This window comes from Anticarsia gemmatalis, chromosome 18 (assembly GCF_050436995.1).
Source record: "Anticarsia gemmatalis isolate Benzon Research Colony breed Stoneville strain chromosome 18, ilAntGemm2 primary, whole genome shotgun sequence".
Classification (NCBI taxonomy): domain Eukaryota; kingdom Metazoa; phylum Arthropoda; class Insecta; order Lepidoptera; family Erebidae; genus Anticarsia; species Anticarsia gemmatalis.
The window spans coordinates 4,293,940-4,320,172 of record NC_134762.1 but is presented as its reverse complement, the minus strand read 5'-3'; the positions used below and the strand labels follow the sequence as shown (position 1 = coordinate 4,320,172).

The window sequence follows — 26,233 nt, the reverse complement described above, 5'->3', positions numbered from 1 at the left end:
GACTATCAATGTTTAATTTAACAGTCATGTGAAAAATAGACATAATATTTGCATAAAGATTAACATACAAGTATTACTAAGTCGGTGAGACGGTTAAAAAACTGATGTTTTTGACGTGAGACATTCAAGCAACCTACACGCAACGTCAACGGTTAAATTAAAAAGCAATAATCAAATTGTCAAAACGTCTATGTATGTATATTTATGTAGCGCAGACATAACGGTCGAACAATTATTAGTAGAGCCGATTGCAATAAACTATCGTTAGTAAGCGATAGCTTTACTGTAGTTAGCTAAAAGTTTTTAGACCACCTCTATTACTTTTATAACTCAAATGAAGTTGGTTTATTTTATTCTGATGATAAGTGTAAATAGCGATCGTTTATGTTAATTTTTGGTTTTAAAATACAGGCAACATAACCAAAAACAAAGTATGTTCTTATCGTATTACAAGGTTAATGGTGCTTATTTTACCTCATTTTGCAAATTATATCGATACTTGTGAATGTAAGAGACGTAATTAAAAATTACTAAAAAGAATCGCGAATACAAATCGAATCAAAGTTTATATCGTCTTTTCTGTTGAACTACTACATTTCTTTACGCTTTGTAAAGTAGATATGAATATTCGCTAAAAATGTATGGTTAAATTGATTAGGGAGCCTTAAGGACTTATAGAAGAAAAGAGCTTTTAAGAAACAACAATTTCATTTTATTAAGTAGAGTTTTTCATATTACTTTAAACAAACACTGACTATTGAGTCATACAAAGTAAATAATACATAAGTAACTAAGCAAATAGTATTTGCATAGTGACACACATATTAAGATGTATTGTTAAAAAGTAGACTTGATATTCATGGACACAATTGAATTGAAGATGATAGCATTAAAATAACTTTTAAATAAATAAACTCAAAGTTTTGGTTAATGCTACTTTTTAAAGTTAATTTGATCCGTAACTTCAAGTAAGAAAAGGATAACGATAATATGGGTAATTCCATATTTTAATGTAACTACCAAAATTACTTAATTTAAAGCCATAAAAAATAAGCAGAAGACATATTTAAGACCTCATTCATGGCATGTATCACAAAAATTGTATGACTAAAATTCGCATTTGCTCTAATATAAGCAGTCAGTTATGCAGATAAACCACAAAAACATGCATACATACATACAATGTATATTTACGGAGATATCGGTGCCGACTGCTCTGTATCCTGAGTTCATTCATCATAAGGATTTCAAACACACTAATTTTAGACTTACAAGGACGTAAGTAAATATTCAATCGTAATTCCGAACGCATATGAACGTTTTGTTACGAATTTGAAATGGAGATAAACTATTTAGTACCTATGAATCTGTCTCCCTATCAAATAAAGCTAGAAGCATATTTTTACGTTATTGTGACAAACTTACAAACATACACCAGAGAACCAGACACCAGAGAAAATTGTGACAATCTTTTTGCGTCAAAACCACCCAAATACTGAAATTTCAAGTCCTTTTTATTATACACAAACCAAATAACAAACAAGTAGCTAACTAAAACTTCAATAAAACTATCAGTCTTATTGAAGCTATCCAGATTGGAAAATAACTGTGTGTACTTATCACAGAAACTTTCTTACGATAATAATTTACTTATTCGTATATTTCTAGCCACAGTATTGTGCCTTGAGGGAGCCCAAGATGTTCATACATCTTGCAAATCGTATTGCACAAGAACACGCGACACAATCTCGTTTCCCCTCATTCCCACATCATTACAATGACAAAGAGGCTTAAGACGACTGTAGGAGACGAAAACAGTATACATATGGCTGTTTTTAGAATTATATATTTCTATTTGCGTATAAATAAAACTAAACCCAACTTAATGGACTGTTATGATTTGTAATTGTACTAACTTATGCTTGTGGATCTAACTGCAAGATTATTTTTTGGCAAAAATAGTAGCCTATGTTTGAACCAGCGTCTTCAGCTATCTCCACGAAAAAAACACATGAAAATCTGTTTACGGTTTAGCTATGAAAGTTTACGCCGACTTGCGCATTTAAAGTCATTGGAGAATGGATATACTAAACTATAATATTATTTATATTCTTTAAATGTTGTTAGGTAGAGTCAGTGATATGAACGCAAGCAGCTCTACCTAAGTCAAAGCGATAATAATCAGCGATTTCAATGTCTATTGTAGTAACACTAAGTAATCTATGTTGGAAATCTTTACTGATCACTATAAATAGTAGTACTGCGTATTAAAAATCAATGCGATCATGCCAACAGATGTTCCGTGGTGGTGAGGAATTGGAGCAAATGCTTTGTTAAATTGTTTTCTACGCATTTTATTATAAAAAAAATTCTGGAGTAATTAAAAATGTATGAACGAAGTTCTTTGGTAATTAGAGATTTCATAGTTGGAATGTTTTTACTTTGACGTATACGATCATAAATGTTATTTTCGTAATTTTATTTCAAGTCGATATAGATGTTTATATCAACTTTCGTTAAATGTTACTGTATTAAGATAAGGAGCGTTAAATTGATTTTATTCTAAAATTAAGTACAAGTTCAAAACATTGAGTCATTGCTAAAAAGTAATAAACAATTTCCACATATCTGTGTGGGGGTATAGATCAAAGTTGGTCAATGTTACTCCTACATATCTCTTTATCGGCTTTACACAACAATGTTGATAAACAAACATCTACGATTGCACATTTTGCACCATTATAATAAGCCTAACATATTATAATAAACACCTAAAATTGTTATAAAGAAATTACGCATTAAAAACCCAAACTTTCTGGAATAAACTTTCATACTTCTGGCAAACCATGACCTGTCTCATAAAACTTCAAAGATATCAACTTATCTATTCAATTAACACCCGGAGACATCCCGGCAACATTGTTGTAAATATACAATAACATAATAAACAAATACGCAGTTAGTTTTGTTTCTCGGTTAGCAACAAAAGGCCGGCCGATACCAAGCGAACTGCGTCGTACGTTCGCGTCAAACGATGTACATTTTATGCGGCGTAGTAACTGTCATTTCATAACCTAAAATATTTGCCGACAACTACTTGAAACTCTGCAAAAACGCATTTTTTACATGCCGGTCGACAGGAATTACTATTGTAAATACATTTTCTCACAAGAATCTAATAAGAAACGTATCGCTACTTACGATTTATAGTGATAGCGGGAGTGCCGTGTCCGCCCCAGCGACTGCCTCAACGCACACTGACTGCGCCGCGTCGCGTTGCGCAGTGGGAACGACCGCGCGCGTTCACTCTTCTTATTTTTAAAAAACAACTTTTAAAATCGGCAATGGATCGGTACAGACAGCCAGACTGCAGCGAGTAGAAGCAGCGGGCACGAGACGTGTCGCAACTGCTCGTATTGTAGCCCTCCCCACCTTGGACAAAGTGACCTTATCGTTTCGCTGCACTCGGTAACAGCGAGTGCAGTATAAAGACGTACCTACAAACAACTTGTGTAGCGACACTAATAGAGATTGATGTTTTTTCCAATATTACCGCTGGGCATGCAGTTTTGGTTGAAGTATCACATTACCTACCAAGAGCTCTTCAAGTTTCTTACAATATCGCATACACGATGCAGTTATAGCGTAATCTAATATGAAAACATTTGCAATAGAGCGGCAGAAAGTAAAACAATTCAAAGAAAAGCCAAAGGAACAATTAATCAATATAATAACGACATAATTATAACTACGACGGCCATTAGCGAGGGTACGTGTAACATGATATGACACAATAGCTGACCATTTCATTTCCATCAGACATGCGCGGAGTAAAGTCGAGCTTTTGATAAGTAATTCATTACTTTTGATCACATTCACGGTCAATTCTGCATAGTCTTGATAAGTGCTTGTTAACCGGTATTAACCACCCGTTAACCATTGCCACATTCAAAGCCAGTTTCATCACCTTTCGATAAGTTATTGACAGTCGTTTTCATAATTGTCACTTTATCTAGCACATAGCTTATCTGACACTTGAATATAAAGTGTAATACAGGCTCTAAGTAATTTCATATCACTTTATGTACTAGTTAATCTATCTGTTAGTAGTTAAACCGGCACTTCTATAGTAAATATCATTGAACATCGTAGTAAATCAAGCGAGCGAAGTCAAAGCAGAAGGTATTGCGTAATATAGGACAGTGTCTAATTCGGGTTTTTAGGACAACGAATAGCTATTATTTGAAAATAAATCAAACTCCTGTCTCCCTTGGTCTTATAGGAATTTAATGGTTATAACCCAGATGATGCATTTATTAAGGGAGCGTTCTTGACAAACGAATCAATTTATAAAGAAAACTTCTATAACGCTATATAGCAATTCAAAACAAACTGTCTATTTTCTGACCAATTCCACTATCGTAGTTGCTTAAAAAAACTCATGCATCGCATTTTTTAAATAATAACTTAAAATAAGATATTCTAATCGTACCCCTAAGTCAAGAAATACCATTGTCATACTGTAAACTACCTTACGAATGTGAATTTCGTAAAAATAATGTCGGTAGAGCCAATGAGGAAAATATAGATAGAAAACATTATTTCTAACTATTTATGGTCATTTCTAGAATACGAAAGAATCTAGTCATGTAGGAAACTTAAGAATAGTAAAAACAGTTAATACAAAGTACAAACCTGACACGAATTAGATCATGAAGACCTGAATGATATGAATAAGCAGCAAATTTTCAAAAACACGTAACTCTAATTATCACCAAAAACCAATCAGACGTTTTATTTCTAACCCGAATCTGAAATATTCCTGCAACATCTCATAAAGACGTTTATAATGGGATGTTTGGTAACTGCGTAGAACGTTAAAACGGTGGAAATACTGCGTGCCGTGTAAAGCCGGCAAGCCGGGCAACTACGCAGAAACTAACCTAGGTCAACGATGAAGGACACTGGAACGATTCAGTCATTAATGCTTCACATTATACCATTGTTTATACCTGCATTTAATTTAAATATTGAGTCACTTGGATAGCTTACTTACCTCCGGTTTCTGAGGTACATTTAGCTGCAGTTTATCTATTCAATAGCGTTAGAACTCATACAAAAAAAACGCTATTGAATAGATAAACTACCGCTAAATGTAATCAGAAACCGGGGACTAGTGGATTATAACCAGTTGCAGTTTTACGAGGTACTTCTTAGAAGTAAACGGAGACTGTTCGGAGAAATGGTTTATTGTTAACACTAGACTAAATATTATGCGTAATATTGATAGCTAGTGTGAACGAATTTATTATTGTATTGACACGTCTGAAAGTGACTGTTTTATGCCTTTGGCTGTAAGTAAACAACACAACGCAACGTAATAGGGTCTCTACATTTAGGATTTTTTGTGTAACTTTTATTGCGAATCCACTGTCCAGGTTTATCTAAATGTAGCAAAGATATATAAATCATTTGAGTACGTCCTTCCACCAGCAACTGCATAATTAAGAAGAATCTAATCTAGGCCCTTCTCTTGCAGTAAAAAAAAGTATTTTGAAAAGCCGAAGAACTAAGCTTGAAGGTTTTTTAAGAGCTAGTTAACCTCAGTAATCTAATTATTGTGATTCGCACCAACGATCGTTACTCCGATACCAAAACCATCGCTACTGTAGGCTGTAATTTATTTAATTAACACTTTACTTGCTTGCTTCTTTCTATTTAGAATGCACAAGAACTGCACAGCAACAAAAGGGTTTATCAGGAACACATCAATTGTCTAATTATGTTTTCCCTATCATATCCCGTCCACGCAGGCCATACGTCTTTATTGAACCAGAATGCACAGCAATGAGTCATAGCCGATATGACAAGTGATAGCCGATGAGTATATTGCAGAATGAATCAGAAAGTAGGGAGTGTTTATTTAGGAAATGTTGCTAGGGCTTTCCCAAAGGGCACATGACGCGGTTGCTGGAGACACAAGAACAAGATAATGCCTCAGAGATGAAGATAATACAATTAGATTATAATGTATCGAAAGTTCATGAAATATACATAAAAAGAAAAGATATCACACATACAAAGATAGATAGTTTTTAACCCATCGATATTTATTGGTCGACATAAAATGTCGATATAAACGGAGGGATAAGGTAACTCTCCTTAACTGAAGCTGAAATTTAATATCAGTATATTTAAAGGTCTCATTTCTATTGTCAACTAATTAAGTAATAATTGAGATAAACTATTTCAATCTTCGCCTAGCCGTTACTCAAAACTGTCCATTGGTCTTCATATCGTCTTGTCTGCTAATTCACAAAATTGTACCGCGTAATTAAGTATTACACAACAATTTGAAAGATTTGAGCTTTAGTAGAAAATCTAATGAGAAACATCTCAATAAAATTGATTAACGCAAAATACACTTCAAACCCTTATTTTTAAAATTTGGGTCGGACTAACTCTCTTATAACTGACCCCTCAGAAAAAGCGACTAAAGAGCAAAAGAACCATTTATATATTGAAGAACATATTCTACCAACCACCTGGCCGGCCTTGGCCTCAATTTCTTTAATCGTAGACCGAGGGGACGTTTAATTATTTATTTAAAGAACCGCCATAATTTTGAAGGACATTCTTTTGAAAACATATTCAAAAGCAGATTTGGTTACTCTTCTCTTTCGGCTCTAAAATGAGGAATTCGTATTCTATTGCAAACATTGCTTGTAAAGTGTACTCACTAAATGATGACATTGCACAATGACGGACCACTAACGCGACGTATTTCATTTAATCCAATGGACATTCTCCATTAAGGGATTAACCTACTACAGTTTAGTTGCCGATATTCTGGTGTTATTTTCGAAACAAACAGTGAATATGGCTTCAAGTCTATGGAATCGAGGCTATGGAACTATAAAACTTATAGCTATTACGATATACGAGTCGATGACAAAATCATTTTTGTACCTTATCTATATACTCAAGCTTTTAAAAATTACGCGATATCAAATGGTAGTCGTGAACAAAATTTTGATATAATTCGTTTTTTAGCTAACATATTAAAGTTAATTTTGTAATGCAACGGGTCTTAAGCGATCTAATATAACAAAAGCGTCGATACCTTATTTACCCGACGTTTCGATCAAGTTATATCGATCGTGGTCGCAAGGTTTTTAAAGTTAAGCCTGGAGTACAAAATCAAGAAATCATAATTACCTGAGCAATGTATTAAACTGTAAAATACGTGAACTATAGTGCTCTAGTTTCAATTACAAGACTGACAAAGTGCAATCTTAAGAAGCGAATACCATTTTATCTTATCTATTGGACTATTGTCTAATCACTTTTAAGAAATGCTCACAAACAGACTTATAAATAATAAATCTATGTCTAGTATTGTCCAATGTAGTATAGTCCAACAACTTAGTAGAGGCTGCCGGAGTTATTCAAAATTCATAATTTGGAACATTAATAATGCGAATCTTATCCAGCTGGAGGAAATTCACTGAATTTTTATCTACAATCTAAATAAATCGTACACGCCAAGGCTCTCAACTAAGTTGTCGGACTACAAACTTACTGAGAACTACACGCCCTAATAACTGATGGTAAACTGCATTTTCTCTGACCCAGGAATCGAATGGAACACCGTTTTATCAGAAATACCATAACATATTTTAGACCCTAGCTCCCCCGCTGATATTTAATTGGAAAGTAGTATGGGTGTAAAGCCAAAAATATGAGAGAGTCCTCGAGAGACAAAACGACGTTTTAATTAAAATCTCACGCAATATCCACTAGATAGATGCCAAATAGAAATTAAATCTGCTTACTGATTTAGAGTTAAAATACTACTATGGAAAAAATACAAAATTAAGAAGTTTTATATTATAAGAAAGACATAACCATATTTCAATTTGGTATATCTCAAACCCCACGGCCTGCACCTTCGCCTATAACAGGCGTTATAATATTACAAAAAAATCTACGCCACAATGACTGAAAAATACACTTAAATGTCGATGAAAACATTGCGAACACTGCCATCTATAACGAAACGCCTGAAACAATGTGACTTGCGAATGTTACTATTGGTTTCAATAATGTCCAATAGATGTCGTTACACAACAGAAAATGTTTTTATTCATTTCCTTTGTTATCTTTAACTTTATCAGAAAATACCAAAAAATCGAATGCTTTCTTAAGATTTCCGTGTTAGATAGTAAAATTTATTGATATATCATATAGATAACCTCTTACAAAACATGTAAAAATAAAAACAGTTTTGCATAAAATCAATAATGTTAGTCCTATGCTAATAGCAAAAAGACCTTTGTACAGCAGAATTTCATGTGAAAAATAATGTCTTATGAAGATTTCAAACACTATGAGATGCATCACACATGATTGTATTATGTAAACACATAAAATATGCAATCAAAATTCTTCAGATAAGGAATCATACCTTATAATGAACTGGGTCACCAAATGTACAATTAAATTTAGTTACTAACCTGATAATAATATCAATATGTGTCAGTAGTATTAAGGGTCAAATGCAATACCAGATTATGAATTAAAGCAAAAATGACACATACTTGTACATGAGTTGGAAAATAAGACCTTACATTATTGATTTTTATTATAGAGATTACTTGATTGATACATACAAAGGCAGCTGGTATAATGAAACTCATATTTTTGGCTGCCTCATATTGATCAATGATTCAGAAAAGTATTATTTGAGACTTATTACTGAACAAAAACAACACTAACTACCTATACTATGTTGTCAATATTAAGGCGGACATCTTTCACGTGCGACCATCACACCACCCACATGTTCTTAGTAAACACAGCTGATAAGGACCTGTTATTAATGTTTTTAATATTCGCGTGTTTGTTCTTCACATGACTTCCTTGCAACCAACAATTTTATCTACCTGAATTAAAACCATTCAGCAAACACATGACGAAAATAATCATCTTGTTGTGCAATAGAATCAATCAGAAAATAGAAAAATGGAACCATGTCATGTCATAATAATAACATCGATTCACAAGGAAGTGAACTGAACCAAAATATTTTTAAACAATACCGCGATATTCCTCCAAGAATATACTCTGTGTCCGAAATAATACTGATGCTGTACATAAATAGAACACAATAAAGCAGTAAACAAGCGTAACAAAGGAAATTATAAGTTACTTACGCTCTGTGATTCCTCCTCCAAAACAGCCATGGCTTCAAAATCAATGTTCATTTCCACAATTTTTCTCACTTGCTCGCAAATAAACTCAAAATATATATTAATTTATGACGATATGCGAAATCAACAACTAGGAAATAAGATAATTTATATCAAAAGTTGCTCTTCAAGGTATTGTTTACAAACTGGCAAGGTCATTTGACATATTTTGGTAAATAATACGGGTGCGTTCATAGTAACGATTGCAAAACTATTCTCTCTGGTGAAAATATCACTTACATCATGCAGAATAATCGACTACTGGGCTGCCTCTATTATCATAAACAATGCCCTCTATGTTTCCAACAAATGTTGCCACATGCTAAAAATAAACGTCAAAGTTTTTCGACCTCGCTAGTTTTTTCTTTCTGTGATAAAAAATCGTAGTTTTTATGTTTTTTCATTGAACTTGTGATGTGGCCTTATAAACTATAAACCATTTTGTCCGCATATTATTTTAGAATGTGTATAGAGTGCGGTGTTACGGAGGTGGTTTTGTATTATTACGTGCGGTTAATGCATTAGATTAGTGTCATTGTGAGATCACGATGCGTATCGGTTTCGTGTTATATTGGTGCGTATTTGCTTTTCAACTGTGTAAAGCTGATGATGTGGAGAGGACAGAGAATAGAGACAGTGGGAGAAGGCAGCAGTGGGGTCCTGTGGTGAGAAGCGGATCGTTTTTGAGCGATGCCGCGATAACAGCATCCAATGAACAGAGTAAGTTCTCATGACCCTGAATACGAGCATTTTTTCTGATTTCTCATGACACCTGTTGACGTCCTTCACACGAGTCATGTCTGAAACAATTTGTAATTACTAGAATACATGCCAATTATTCATTTTCTTCTAATTATACTGACTAAATATAGCTATTCATAATTTTTTAAATTTGCGGCGATGCATTTTGCATCCGTAAGTAATAAATTCTAGATTATCGTGTGAATAATTGGCTAATAAACTAGCAGTGGGGCAAATAATTAAAAATACTAAGAATAAATCTGGTAGTATTGTTGCAGGAAAAATTTATTTAAATTCCTCTCAAACAATTGTTGCTATTAAAAGAATAGTAATCAAAAGCATCGTGAATATATTTTATGTGTAGTAAGAATCTATTGCTGAACAATGTGAAGACTTAAAACCATAAATTATGAAGTAAACTACACCTTGTCTCTTCTGTTTACATTATACTATGAGAACCATAGATTGTTAAGGGCAGTATAAACTTTAACCTCCTTGGATAAAGTACAAATTCCCATGGTAATGTCTGAGTAAGACCAGATGTTTTTAATAGTAAACATGGTACTTTTTATTAGTATACTTCAATCTCACATAGTTGTCTGTTATGATGAACATAAAAGTTACCACCACATGTTTCACTTCTATGGTGGTTTAATGGGAAATATTTAATGATAATAAACTCAATAATGGCTACTTATTACCATACAACTACAGTATTCTTAATTGTAATTTGGGAAAAATCTAAACAATGTGTATTAAATTAGGATGTCAAGAAATAAGCATTGTTTTAGTTGCTTATTTTAAATGTTCATTATAATAGTCCTCTAAACTACTTCTGTGTAAACACAAACAAAATCTCGACTTTGTAAGTTGTGGTCAATACTTAGGTAAGTATTTAATAGCTGAAGTTAAGTGAAGATGGCATGATAGTTTTAATTTTACCTAGGTACAAATTCCATACCTGAATGAGAAACTTTAATTCTAGGTTAATTTGAACATTATACATGAACAGTAACTTCTTTTAAAGGAGACTGGAACCAAACAGACCTGAAAAAATAATTGTAGCTATAGGTAGGTAGACCTTTATCACATAGACATTTATGATCCTATATTATTATTATATTTATCTCCATGCATGATGCTCAATTCTTTAGTGAAATATCAACCTATCTGAGTATACATTTAAAAAAAGAGTTTATTTATGAGGGAAAAATTAACCCAATTATGTGCCAACCTGTGTCACATGATATTGAAATAGACTAAATAAGTGACTTCATCACTATTTTATCATTTATAATAGTTGTGGTAGAGTAGTTTTTAAGTATCATTGACACTATATTGTGTTATCAATAGGGGATATATTTCTGTGTCAGTAGTACTCTTATGTCCTTGAGCATGCTCTATGATAGAAGCATACTATCAGCAAAGAATCAGGAAAGATCTGAGGCTGAAATTAAGCAGGCAGATTTAAAACTAGTCAATTAACAATTAGCTACCTAGATATAAATTCTAAAATTAAAATAATATATTACCTACCTATCATGGTGTTTCAAATAAAGTTGCAAAAATATTAGCTCAGTATATTATTGTGAAAATACAATTTGGCACTCATTCAAATATCAACTAAGTAATGTACAATGAATTGTTTGCATTGTGATTGAAGAAACAATTTTAATGGAATCATTGTTAGATGAGGATGGAGGAAATCTATGATAATTTATGAGTGGTCTGAATCTGCATTTTAATTGTATGATGTCATACACCTGAGTGAACTTGTCAAATTTATGGAATATTCTACTGAGATTGTTTGCCATCAAACAAGTTTAATTTCAACCAAAGGTCAATGGCAGAACAAAAAAAAGCACTGCAGAATAGATTTAATTCTTGATTTAATAATAGAGTTTTGACTTAATAATATTTGTATTTGGATATTATAAATTGTGGTGGTTCATTTAATGCCTTGGAAACATAGCTTTAATAATCTAAATAATAGGAAGTTTCACAATGACTAATTATTTAAACAATCATGAGTCATATTTTAAATTCTTTGTCTACATTATCAAATAAAGATACATATAAGCATGTGTCTAGTCATGTACAAAATCTAAATAGGCCATAGCTGCTCTCATATTCTGTATGCATAATTCTGTCTGCAAACATTATGTTTGCTTATCTGATTAAAGAAAGACTGTTGACACAATTTTGTTTGTAAAACCTCTATGAACTTAAGATTTAGAGGAAAACATAACACACACAGTTTTCCTTATCGTACACAATTATATTTTGTATACAATTTGGGTGCAGCTAAGTTTGTTTACATTTTTTGCAACAGTGACCTAGCCACTCCTTTATGCAATCATGCATATGCAAATTCAATAATGCATTAAATTTATTTTATTCTAATAGCTTTTCTGAGAATGCATCAAGATTCATTAATCTTATTGAACACTTGAAAATAGGACTGTATTTTCAGTGTTCTTATTCTTAAAGAGGTTTTTCCAAGTCCAGCAGACATCCGTGACTGCCACACGTGATTACACAGACGTTCTTCGGCAGCAGACGGTAACGTGACTCATCAAAATACTCGGATATCAATGGCAGACGAACGACAAGGCGATGCGTGTTTTCATCTTATTTTAGAACTCGTTACATCGTGTCGACGTGGCATCAATTGTACATTTGTACTAGCGAGCGAGTACGAAATACGAAACGCGAATCGCACACCGGCCAACGCGATTACAGTACTGGCCGCAGGTGAATTTTAGTCCAACGATGAGCCACGTCAATCGTTTTGAAATCTATGACCTCTTTAGTTATAATGTCAACGAACTCGCCAATATTTAAAATCGGCTAAACGATAACTAAACAGCGATTGTACTAATTTAATGATTTATCAATGCCTAACTTTGTAATAAAATATGATTGGTTAAAAAAGTCGGTTAATCGGTCGGTTCTAGAACGAATAGGTCCTTTGTGGGTGGCAGTAGCGGAAGCTGTACCGGATATAATTGTTTTTCCGTGACACTATGAATACCAACCACGAGAGTCGCATTTTTTATAGAAGTATATTTTCTGTGCTTTCAAAAGCAAATTATTCCTTCACAAATAAAGAAATGTATAGAAAAATACTTTTACAAACAAGTGCATCTTAACCGTATCTGGTTTTTCTTCTTAAAACATAAGAAAACATTTATTTATTAAGTCACAATATTTTTGTCTCCCTTTCGAGGAAGTACGATCTTAAATTCCTAACGTTATAAGGGCACTTGATTCTTATAAACGTAAACATTATGTTGGCACGCGCCGGCCGATCGGTTGATTAATTCCATGGCTAAATCAGTAACTGTACCGTCTAGCCATTACTTACGACATTTATACGATACGGATACTTTTTAACACGTTTTATTTAGTTTGATACTTTCCTTTTTCATATAAATCTTTTTAAACTGGATCCACAATATTAAGAATATTCTTTTAGATACAGTTCTCGCTTCTCATCTCCCTAGGTACCTATATGACTGCTGAATTTAATTTGTGTTCGAAGACAGAGGTCTTTAACTGCATAGATTGTTAAATTTCATTCAGTCATTGTAAATTGTCACGTAAATCCATACGATGTAGTTAATAGCTTTTTTATTGCATGTTGTGGCAAGTGATTTAAGCGCCACTACTTTTTAATGTTTAATAAATAAATTCATCTTTCTTGCTCGCCTTGTCCCGTATAGCGCCAATTTTCCTTCGATAATTCGTCTTCGTATCCAAAAACTTGTTTCAGAAGTTATCCCAAGGCTATGTGCCATGTGTACATTTTCTATTAGCTCTTAAACACCGAGACTGTGTGATTATATGAGTTGGTTAGCGGAACTTGGCGATTGTGAAACACGCTAATACAAATATTCGCTCAAACATACGATACGCGTAAAGGACATTGTTCTCTTGCTCGTGTATTTCTAGTTCTTGGTAATAAGTTCCCGATACCATTGACTCGTTCACCTCACTACTTCCACTTGTGATTTCTTGAAGGTGTTCCGATTACTCAGACTAATGAGTTAATTTTCCAATGTATTTGTTGTTTTCCTCCACTATGGCACGTTTCGGAGATAAGTATCTGATCAAAATAATTATTTTCCTTTAGTTATTTTCCTTCTATTGTATTCTATACTAAATCTAAGCTCTGGAAAATTCCCACCGAAATAACACACTAAGACGCAACTTACTGTGAGTTTGCTTTACTGGATCTGAGTTGACGTATACATATATGTTATTCTACAACTGTCATTGTAACTATCGTGTCATGGTATCATAGTATGCAAATTTTCCAAGATGTCAGATCAGTCTACATTACTAATTGTTTTTCATTAATACATTACGCTAAGGTTGATTCGTTAGCTCTCAATCATATTTTGTCCACCAATCTACACTTTAAATCAGATATTACTAGGTGTCTAAGTATTAGTATTTATTTATTTTTTGCCGGATCATCTCTTAACCTTGGATATCATTGTAAAAGATCGCCAGAACACTGGCTGTCACATACTTGACAGTTTTGACTTTTGATAAATACAAATGCTAATTTTAGACTCGAAACTTCATAGAAAACTTGATATATTTGAGGCTTAAACGTTGCATAATCTCTTATTAGTTAAAATTTGTCATCATAAAATGTTTATAAATATATTTTTTTAATCATGATTACTTTTTATTTTGTAAGGGCTTTCATATCATGTATTTGAATTATCCTTCTCATGATGATTTGCCAATTGCATAATTATTTTATAACAACGATGATACCTGTGATTATCATGATATATCTTCAATAACACCTCTTTAACAATTGAATTATAAATACCTAAGTCTGTTACTAGTTTATTAACAATTTTGTTGGCGTTTTTCCTTCTTTCAGCCGTGCTAAATCATCTGTATTTAATGTTATACTTGAGTATAGATTTGTCTGAAATACTATAATGTTTTTGTCCATCTATTAGACCAATAATTGCGGATGTTATACATGAAATATCTACGGACTCTTTCATATCCTATTTCACAATCCCGCACATTGTTTTGTGATTACAATTGAACATAATTGGTGTAACAATCTTGTGGCGAGAGCTCTGGCGGCTACATGATAATTGTGTTCTGCTCATTAACTGAAAAACCTCTGTTAAACAAACATATGTAGTTTCTTTCTACCGAGGAATTATTTATGAGGAAACATATTAATAATACTGTTTTTTCCGTGAAAGACAATCGGAAACATAAACGTAATTAAAAAACTATGAATTTATATCTTAATCTTCACATTGGCCTCTTTGTTGAGATTTTTCTTTTTCTTTAAACCAATCAAATTATTTCTTCCTCATGACTCTTTCACTCTACGTACATCCACGTCACGCATGAAAAAATATGTGCCGAAAAAACACTTTATAAATACAATTGAATCTCCAGCATCAAAGATTTATTGAAACAAGTTTGTTGAACCCCATACTTGCGTCTGTAAAATATCATGTTTATCTTTGTATAGCTTCTAGAATCGGAGCCAAGTGATATGAATTCATTGTTTGCAACGGGCAAGATTAATTTCGTATTATTATATAAACAGTCGTAATTGGAAGTTTGCCTTTCCGTCTAGGAATAGACTACTCCGTTACCACCTATACACGTCTACGCTCTCTGAGAGACTATTAAGGAAATGCACGAGGATCGGTATCGGTCATGAGTTGCAATTGTACATGTACTTAGAACTATTGCTGATTTTAGTCTCATGTTTTGAATGAATTCCTCTTCGAACTTGTTGGGTATTTGCATATTTGCTTATTGAGTCTGATGACCTAACAAATAATTAGTGTGTGTTAATTCATTTAGGTAGTAATAAGTACCTGTTGGACAGTTAATTAAATTATTAACATTCTGCAGACATATCTATAATACAACAATTAGTGTCCAATTAGTGGTAGAAACTTGATTTCTTAATGTACTGGAGTGATGGTGGAAACAGGAAAATAATTAACAGTATTACCTATCAAATTGAAGCAAAATAATACATATAGTCCGTCAACTTAGTAGAGAGCCTTACATGCAAGGTTCATGGCTAAATGTAGACAAAATTTAGAATTTAGAGAATCAGAAACCTGCAGGTCTATTGGTCTGCCTGATACAGCTACTAATAAATCGAGCGCGTCAAGGCTCTACTAAGTTGTCGGACTATAGACACTTTCGTTGAGAACCATACTAACCAAATACAATAGTTAGTTTTAAGTACCAATTTGTCAAGTGCTTTACGATTAGGTATGCTAGTAATAAATTTAATATGCAATTGATTAGTTTATGCTCGTTACATTATTGGGCTGTACAGCAGTATTGCCTTCGCCTTGTAAGCGCCATTGCCCATTACTGAGTCATGGGTTGCGCTGACTTGTCTACCCATTCAAATCTAGGGTTGCTGTTGTAAAAAATACGTTTGAAATAAGTTTATAATCTTGAAGTCTTGTCTCGTTCTTTGAAAAAGTTCTTTCTTCTCTGTATAATAATCCGTTATGGTTTTTTTTTATGAACTTTATTCGCTGCAATAAACAGATCTTAAAAGATGAGATATGAGTGACTTTGAGACCAAAATAAACGATATTAAAGTGATGAAACAAACTCAAAGTGAGGATTTTCCATTTTGCATAATGTTGTCGAAAAATCCTTCCTATCCTTTCCAATTTCTGGTCAAAGATTTCCTTTTAATTAAAAACATTTCATTAATTTGGTGCAATTCTTGGTAAAAAAAACCTTAACCTTTATTATTGTCGAAGTTTAGAACGAATACGTTTTATTTCATAAACTTTTAACAAATCATAATATTTTTATTCTGCCACCGTTTCGGAAGAGCTATTTCTCCTGTTAAGAAACAGCAAGAAACTCACGGCGTGCTCTTTTAATTGCTTCGTCTGATCGCGAATAACATTTCAGTATTTACATATACAATGTATTAATACCTCATCGATTGAAAGTCAAACAGAGCAAATCGCGAATGATGATAAATCTGTTACTATAATAAATCAGCGATAGTGGCCTGGAATATAAACAAACACTGAAAACGATCGACCATTAATTAAATTAATATGTTTATGAAATAACGATCACATCAAATGTAATGATTTAATATTATGGTGGGTAAATTATAGGATATTGAGGTAATCGATGACAGCCGGTATGTGTAAATAAACCAATATAGATGATGGAATGACATACGCTTGCGTTCTTGCTGTGCGGAGATGACAATACTGTATTGCCACAAAGAACTGAATTGACAAAAGCGTATTTTTAATCCTGAGTTTTGTGCTACATACACATTGATTTTATTACAAAGTATACAAAAGTGTGTAATACGGCTTTAGACTGAGATTATTCTCCGTAGATTGTAGATACGGATGAAGATTAAGAGACGATACCTAGGAATTTTTAAAGTCGGATACTTACAAAGATACTGTTTGATGTTTTGACAGCTTGTACATTATCTGTCAAAACATCAAATAATTCGTCGATTATCGTTATCTAACGATAAAGTATCGGCCTGTTAGTATACAAATACCGGTCATATAAGAATTCCTCTGTATAGTGTCTGTTCAACGCATGTTTTGACGTCTGTTCGATGCTTGTTTTAAGTAGGTACATTAGAATGAATGAATCTCGTTGCTAGGCAACCCTAATTGCAACAGATGCAACCCAGTTTCTCATTACGGGTGCATTGCAATAACGACTACACGCCACGCCTTCAATGGCCGCCGCGTTATTTATTAAACGGGTTTTATTTTCGTATTGTGTGACTTTAACCTTACATGGCATTGCAGTTGATACACGGCTTTAAACCGGCTTGACATTGGGTTCACAGATGGCTTTTCAAGTGCAAAAATATTGCATAATGTGTCTGCGATTTTCCAATAAATATGTGTTTAGTTCTTTGATTTCTTACGACTTATACTTTAGACTTAAGGTCTACGGCATGAGATGGTTCTAGTCATCTACAAAATGTAGTTCCTTTATGACTCATTTGTGAACTCGGCACTCTTTGAATTTTTCCTGTTTGTCTCAAAAACAGGAAATAACGGAATGAGATTTTAATTTTTCTTTCACTTTTTGGTTTATGTTGCTTATTCATCAGGATACTGCATATAAGTTTGACAACAAAACAGAAACTTTCCTGATACCATCAACGTTAAAAGGACGTTATTTACTCGACTGCTTAAATATTTTTCACTTAATCATGTAGGTATCCAGTTTACCCAGTTTTGATTTCAATTTCATTCCGTCATCAGTCTGTAAATCTTAACGGTCAAGCCAAGATGTTCGTCTCACAATAGTTATTATTTTCCCTTCGTGACTGTACGCTTTAAATCTTTTGCTACTTTACAATTGAACGTTTGTTGAGAATGGTTTGCGTCACACAACACCAATTGATCTTAATAAAGGGGGAGTTAAATAGCTCTGTGTTGCTTGCGCCGAGTACGGCTACTTGATTGTTTCATTCATAGATAACATTGAAATCGTAGGCTATCTTTCATTTTCCTTGAGAGTGAATCGACAGAGTATTAAGATTAATCTTAAGATGTTAAATATTGATGATCTGTTTGATCATTAACATTGTCTGGACTTACTCCCGGTTTCTGAGGTACATTTAGCGGTAGTTTATCTATTTAATGGCGTTTAAACTCATATAAAAAAACGCTATTGAATAGATAAACTACCGCTAAATGTACTCAGAAACCGGGGGTTAAAGATTGTGCTTCTTCTTCTTCACGTAAAAGAAAGATTTAATTTTTAGTCATATTTCATGACTACCAGTGTTTCGTAATCAATGATTCTTTCTGAGTAGGTATTATCGCATAGGGATTAATGTTATTTCACTATAAACTCGATAAGTTACATTTGACCTACACAACCCGACACCGCAGGCCGGCAACAAGGTTACACAGTATTATCAACACATTTAAGGCTTCTGACAGGCCTTTCGTTACAGCTGTCGTAACTGTATCGCACTACAACTGGAATTTGACATATTGTTCTATTTTTAGACTGATTTCTATGGAATTGCTTGATTCAGATATCACTTGAGTTACTATAAGTAGCAATATAATTAGTAATTTACACAATGTGATTATAATACAAAATGGCTAAGACCACCAGAGCGTGTATAATATATGCCAGGAGTAATGTAGGTAATAAAGGTCCTTTAAATTCTCATATTGCTCTTGAAAAGACGTTATTGAAAACATACATGTTTAAACTAACAACTCAGTATTCTTTAAATATGTTTTATACCAGAGTTTCGAGAAACTGGAGACCACTTTAAAAATAACCCAAAACCACACAGTCAAATAATATGAAGGACATTGTCTATGACAAACTAATCTCAATATTCACTGTTTATTCACAATTTATTGTCTGACACGGCAATCTATTCGTAGCAAACGTCAATAAAGTCTTCTAACATTTGAATCAAAGACTGTTTCGTATTGTTTGTTTACTTTGGCGTTTTTATTAACATCGCAGCTAAGGTATGAGTGATGTTTATAACTGGTTATAAAGGTTTTCCGTGTGATTTATTGATCTATTACATTTCTACCTAATGTTGTACTACCTACTGTATTTTGTACGGTCTCCATTGCAGCCGTACAAGTTTAACTAAGTCTTTACATGTCAGGACCATCTTGCCGGACGCCCGTCAAAATTTTAACAACCAAATATCTTAAAATCCAGTTGTTCATAGGAAGACTTTAGACAAGTCTGTATGTATAAAATTCTACTCTAACTAAACTACTATAACTTTTAGCACAACAACGAACGTCCCTGAAGTGAATTGTACTCCATTACCATAGTTTTTTCATTTAAATACTGTTATGACCCTTTTACATACTTAACTCTTAATATAGATAAAAAGTACGTAATTATACACCAAGGAACCTTTTTAATTACAGCCGGCTAGGTAACGAACCAGCATTCAGCAGCACAACATTAAAATACCACCCGTACCTTCGAATAATCCCAGCTGGCAAAATTGTTCAGAAATAATAGATATTGTATACTGTTATACGCCAGGTGTCCGTTCATATGAACGAAGCTTTAATAAATAACCATGGCCACGAGTTTATTACCGGAACGGCAACCTGTCGTGATGACAGTGGAAACTGACTCTGTCGCGATCATTGTGTGATTTCGGTATTCCCATGTCCGCCTGAGACAGTGCATTGGCACCTGTTGACGTAATTCAACTACGTTTACAATTATCTTGTTTGTTAGTTAAACATCCTCGATATGTTTGTACCATTGTTTTCGTATTTTGGCAATGAATCTTTGGCGTTTTCCTAGTAACCGATCGTCGTGATGTGAATCATAACTTCATTATGACCTTATATATTTGGGTGAGAACCTTGTAGATAAGAAGATTTGACTTTAAAAATACTGATGTTGAGTACGTGAGACCCTGAAAGGTTATACTTTCCTGCTTAGTTTTCTCCCAAACAAAAAGATACTGCCCTTGATATAATGATCCTATTAGAGCATCAGACTTAAAGAATTCGCGACTTACGAATAAGGTGTTTAGTGACTGAAATAATTGTCTAAATGCAAAATGTAAGGATATCCAGTTTTTAAATTGAGGATTGATGATAAAGCAGGCCGTTAATTGCGTTATTTGAATGTTGTTATAACCAAATAAGATATGATAACATCAGTTATTAAGTTAAATTACGTGTGAAAGAGCCGCCGTTTGTATATTGACGGAACCATCTTCATACGTAAACACCTAAAATATTACGTATATCCCATAAACGTTAGCTTGTTATCATTACCACATGTTTGTATATCAAAATGCCGGCAATAATAACTAGATTGCCTGTGTTAATGGTACTTTTAACGAGCGGTCATGTACTTTTTACGCGTCCAAAGTGTTTCGCTAAGCGTGCATGACGCAAATGTGTAAAAACATAAGTGTAATCTTTATTATACAATACCGTGATTTTTGTATCGATGCCGCAGTTTGTCATGTGGGTTACTAACGGCCATTATCAATGTTCAGTCAAAGTTTACCCATAGATTGCTAACTTAGATTGTTCAGTTACTTACTGATTTTTGTAGGAATTGCTCTATAAATGGACATAGAAAGCGAATTATTATAATGAATCCTGGTTTAAGGACCTAAACAGTGGAAAGTATATTTATGCCGTATGTTGACATTTGAGACATACAGCAAAGTAGTTACAGTGATACGCTTGTTATTATCTTACCTTAGAATTTTGTATTTTAGATAGAGTAGGGAAAGAATAATATGTGAGATACACGTTGTTTCAGTACTCCGTCTGTAGATGAACTTAGGACGATATTTATGCGAGCAAAGTCGACGCAGAATAAGCTTGGATGTCCCGATGTAGCTTACTCTATGAATAAATAATATTCAATATATATTTTTAAGCCCATCACTTTTAACCCTTTGTGAATAATGAAGGATATCATAAAGACATTAATAACATAATATCAAAATGAACACTAGTTTCCGTGCTCTATCGCATAACAACATACATAGCTGTATTTGTAACCCTGATGTATCTACGGTATAATAACATACGTCGTTAGTTGCTACATTCGCGCTTATACTGATAACAGGCAACCTTCCGCTTTGACTGATAATAGGGTAATCTAAACATATTGGATGCATTTGTAAACTGTTCATTTCTGCTTACGATATGTCCGCTAGGAGGATTTCCCTCGATTTTACCAAACAAAATTTCCAACCGCAGCTATCCATAGATGGGAGAATATTTAACATAGCGTTTTTGTAACGTTTTTTACTGGTACTCTGCTCTTATTGGTCGTAGCGTGATGATATATAGCCTATAACCTTCCTCGATAAATGGGCTATCTAACACTGAAAGAATTTTTCAAATCGCCAGTAGTAGTAGTAGTTCCTGAGATTAGCGCGTTCAAACAAACAAACAAACAAACAAACTCTTCAGCTTTATAATATTAGTATAGATTGATATTGGTCTTTCGATGCTTAGGTACTTCGTATTAACATTACCTTTTTAGTTATATTGCCCCTAAAATGGATAGTGGCGATTGATGATCTCGAAATTCGATGAAGGTTTTCCACATGGTTCAGGAGTTTACATTCAACTGACTTTAGCTACCATTAGTTTCATTGCAAATTCCTCAAGGAAAGGCAACATCATATTCCACATTTACAATATGTGCATACCATACTAATCAAGTAAAAACAGGGAATCCCTATACGCGAAACTACGAGTACTTGCCAATGGCGATATTGTCCTTTTTGGAGTAACAATTTCTATTGTTAGTAGTTTATGATACTCAGCACGTAACCCAAAAACATTTCTAGTGAATTAGATGTGTTCAACGACCAGTAAAAGGATTTATAAAATGTCTGACTCGCGCTGGCGTCGACCATTAAATAAACACTCGAAAATTATTGCTGTCTCATGTCTTCTTCATATTATACTATCGTATTTTAAACAATAGATTTCCCATGAGAACATAATCCTTATAATAAGAAATATAATTTGTTTATAATGTATAATGCTTCGCACATTTGTACAAAACTGAAAATTATAGCTTCACAATCCATTGTTACCTATTTGTTTCCAAACTGTTTATGTCATTATCAAGAGATTAATAAGCACTTAATGGAAAAATATTTTCCGTTTAATAATGGTTTGATAGATTAACCTAATATTTGCCGTCTTTTGTTCGATAATGATTGAACATTATAATAATTTATTGTACTTATATTATAGTTTACTTGCTTCTGCCCGCGACTTCGTCCGCATATTTCATCACAAGCTGTATAAGTTTTAGCGTGAAAGAGTCTTCACAAAATTTTTAATTTATTATACTAAGATTTACAAAACATCTGCTGTTCTTGGCCATATTGTCTCTTTAGTTCTGTAAAAGAAAAAAGGTAGACTTATAAAAACCCTGAAGCAAACTTACGCATAGATCCGGAAAACAAATGACTCACGCTATTTTTCTTTAAAAACTATCACGTTGTTCTCCAAAAGTCTAAATGATTGATACAGTAAATAAGGTTCTATTTGTCCACACTTTGTTCGTGATAGTATCATGGTCGTGATACCAGGGGCCGAAACAGGTCAGTAAAGTCAGTAAAAGTCAGTATTTTTGGGCCTGGTCAGTAAAAGTCAGTATTTTCGAAAATCGGTCAGTATAGTCAGTATTTTTCCAAACTCAACGATATTTTTTTGGTTTTCCTTAGCTGTTGGCCAATCTTACATTCTCGATTTGCCCAGTAATGATATCAGAGGGCTGCTTTGGACGCTCGATATTATGTGGATGATCTACGTAATATATATGTTACTGTAAAAGCCCGAACGGTGGTAAATCCTAAGATTTTCCGGTATAACCTAAGATTTACCAACTCGCAATGGTAAAAGTCCGAACAATTCTTTTATTTCGAACTTTTACCTATATTCACTTGATGATATCGAGATGTCGCCGGAGCTCCTCCTTCTGGGTGGTTAAAAAAAAATAACCACGAAGGCTAAGGTGGGAGCTTCGCTTCGCTCGCTCCCACCTTAGCCTTCTGACCTAACCTACCCATGTCGCTATGCCCAAAACTCCTTCTTTATAACTATGTCACAGTATATAATTATACCGTGAAATAGTTATAAACATAGTTATGAAGGAGGATTTTTTATATATCGTAACATAGTTTTTAAACTCTGGCTTGTTCGGACTTTTACCATTGAGCGTTGGTAAATCTTAGGTTTTACCGGAAAATCTTAGGAGTTACCACAGTTCGGGCTTTTACAGTAACATATACATCCATTACAGCATCACATGACTTCAATAGAATAGCAAATTAAAATTTACTATTTTTTTGAAATCAATAGTATAAAGTGAAAATTCTTTAGCGCCGTTGCGCACTTTTCTGTAATTTCTAAAAACTTCTAAACTCGCGTCCGGACACGTGACCTGATCGAAAATTCGTAAGACCTGATTGAAAATTCGTAAGACCTGATTGAAAATTCGTAAGACCTGATTAAAAATTCGTAAGTCCTGATTGAAAATTCGTAAGACCTGATTGAAAATTCGTAAGACCTGATTGAAAATTCGTAAGTCCTGATTGAAAATTCGTAAGACCTGATTGAAAATTCGTAAGACCTGATTGAAAATTCGTAAGACCAGATCGAAAACTTTACTAACAATAGAAAAAGCTCTTTAACACAATAAAAAGGCGGTGCTGGTTGACTATGGGGATGATGGAGACCAATAACCGAAAATAATCTTTTTAACCGACATCTAAAAAGGATTTTGTGTTTACAATTCGACTGTATTTTTTTTTTATTTCACACCGTTCAACTGAAAAACGGTTTAGAAATGGTCTGTATTTGGTCAGTATTTTTGAATTTTTGGTCAGTAAAATCAGTATTTTTGACCTCGGAACTTGTTTCGGCCCCTGTGATACTCAAGTTATGTAAATATTTTATGTAAATATACGAGCGATGTATTTAGGCTTTCCCATGTAAATATCGTATAAAATTTACTTTGTTGACGGCGCTAAATAAAATCACATACAATGTTACTAGGTACTCTTATGGCTGATAATGTAATTTTATTGGACATTGTATTTGATGTTAAAGTCTTCAACGAAGAACTATCGTGTTACGTCTTCGTATCAAGCGTATAAAACTGTACCTACTATAAGCTCTGAATAAACAATTGTCCAAAAAAATATCAACATTTACTTGATGGTACTAGGAAATTGCTCCTATGGTTATACAACTTTATTTAGACTTCTTTCTCTTCCAACTCTAACGTATGTTTAAATTCAGGCGTAAAAAGATATGTAGTCGAAACATTTATCAATCGCTAATTAATAAGAACAGTTTTCTAATTAAAAGAATATTTATCTCCGATTTAATTCACAAAACATTAATCTTTTGTAATTGGTAGGCTTATCGGGGTCAATGACCAGACAGGCCGGTGAATGAACAAGTGCTATTTTGTATTGAACTTGAATATACAAGATACGATAGCGTCGTCTGTAAAGATAAATGTCTGGGTTTTGGACATTATTTATCGCGAGGACAAAACATTTACGACAATATGGAATTTGATTGTCAAATAAAATTCATTGTTGATAGTGATTAGGAAAAGATATCGCACCTTCAGTGGATACTTTGGAGATTACATATTTCCTTAGTGTTCTGTCAAATTATGCTTTTAACTTATCCAGGACTCCTTCGAGTGTCAATGTTATTCCTATTTTATGAGAACTTTCACATACCGAAATAGGGAGGCTTTTTGTAACTTGACCTGCCTAGAATTTCTTTTTTGTGCCACAAAAGTAATTGGAAGTTATAAAGTACTTTACAATATAAAATTTAATTCTTCTTTCTTTCGGTATATTTCCATAATCCAGCTTGTCCACCAGGAATATAGTGTCACAACTTTTAAAAAATACTACTACTGTCAGTAGGTATTTAAGGCTCCTTTATTCATAGATTTCCCATCTCTTTATTCCAGTTCTGTTCGAGGCGTGCCACAATGAGCAGTCGTGCCTGCAGGACCGTGCCGGGCTGGAGGCCATCACCCAGCTGCACAGGCAGCTGGACGACGACGCCAACGGCAACGTTGACCTGAGCGAGAGTGATGATGTAAGTATATCATGGCTACTTGAAGCCGACGTGGCTTCATGTAGACCTGTCGTACTTTCAAATGTTTTTCTTGTTACGTGGTTTCTGGTCAACCTAATGTCAAGGTTTAAAGTGCTGTAAAGACACATAAATGCTAGGTTATTTTAAGTTTTATTGATAAACTCTACTGTCTGTCATGAAAGTTTGAGCTTTGCACTCTATTTAACTAAAAGCGCTGTAATTTTATAAAATGGGAAATTCGCTATATGTATGAAGAAAATTTTTATTTTACTGATTGATCATCTCAGTCTTAAAGAGCCTGCTCTTGGCTTTTTAACTACATTGGTAAGACCAAAAAGCAAACGATGTGAATTATTGTCAGGATCCACACAATTTCAGCTAGGATATCCGTTCCTCAGTATATAACGCAATTTTATTACGTCTAAAGTGCCGCCACTTTAAAGCTCTATAGGCGTGTAAGTATCTATGAGTAGCAACTTTGTTCCATATCGTAATCACATAATTCATTTGAAGTACGCTCAATGCACATATACCTGATACGGCGTTAGTTTATAGAGCTTCCCTCTCATTGTT

At 33.7% G+C, this 26,233-nt stretch overlaps 2 protein-coding genes across 6 annotated transcripts in view; one reads left to right on the top strand and one right to left on the bottom strand.

Moving 5' to 3' along the window:
• The window catches only part of REPTOR-BP (REPTOR-binding partner), a 31,258-nt gene extending 21,839 nt beyond the window's left edge, over window positions 1-9,419 (bottom strand). The window contains exon 1 of one of the 2 annotated variants that reach the window (XM_076126264.1): window positions 9,216-9,419. In XM_076126264.1, the coding sequence (XP_075982379.1) occupies window positions 9,216-9,266 (51 nt within the window). In that variant the 5' untranslated portion in view covers window positions 9,267-9,419. The remainder of the gene's footprint in view (window positions 1-9,215) is intronic. The other variant, XM_076126263.1, reaches the window with a different exon arrangement.
• Window positions 9,420-9,565: 146 nt separating this feature from the next.
• Window positions 9,566-26,233, top strand: part of Stim (stromal interaction molecule) — a 45,740-nt gene continuing 29,072 nt past the window's right edge. For 3 of the 4 annotated variants that reach the window (XR_012959895.1, XM_076126261.1, XM_076126260.1), the window contains exons 1-2: window positions 9,566-9,971; window positions 25,530-25,660. Coding sequence is in view for 3 of the 4 variants with exons in the window: in XM_076126261.1 (XP_075982376.1) it covers window positions 9,800-9,971; window positions 25,530-25,660 (303 nt within the window). In the remaining variant the exon portion in view is untranslated. The remainder of the gene's footprint in view (window positions 9,972-25,529; window positions 25,661-26,233) is intronic. The other variant, XM_076126262.1, reaches the window with a different exon arrangement.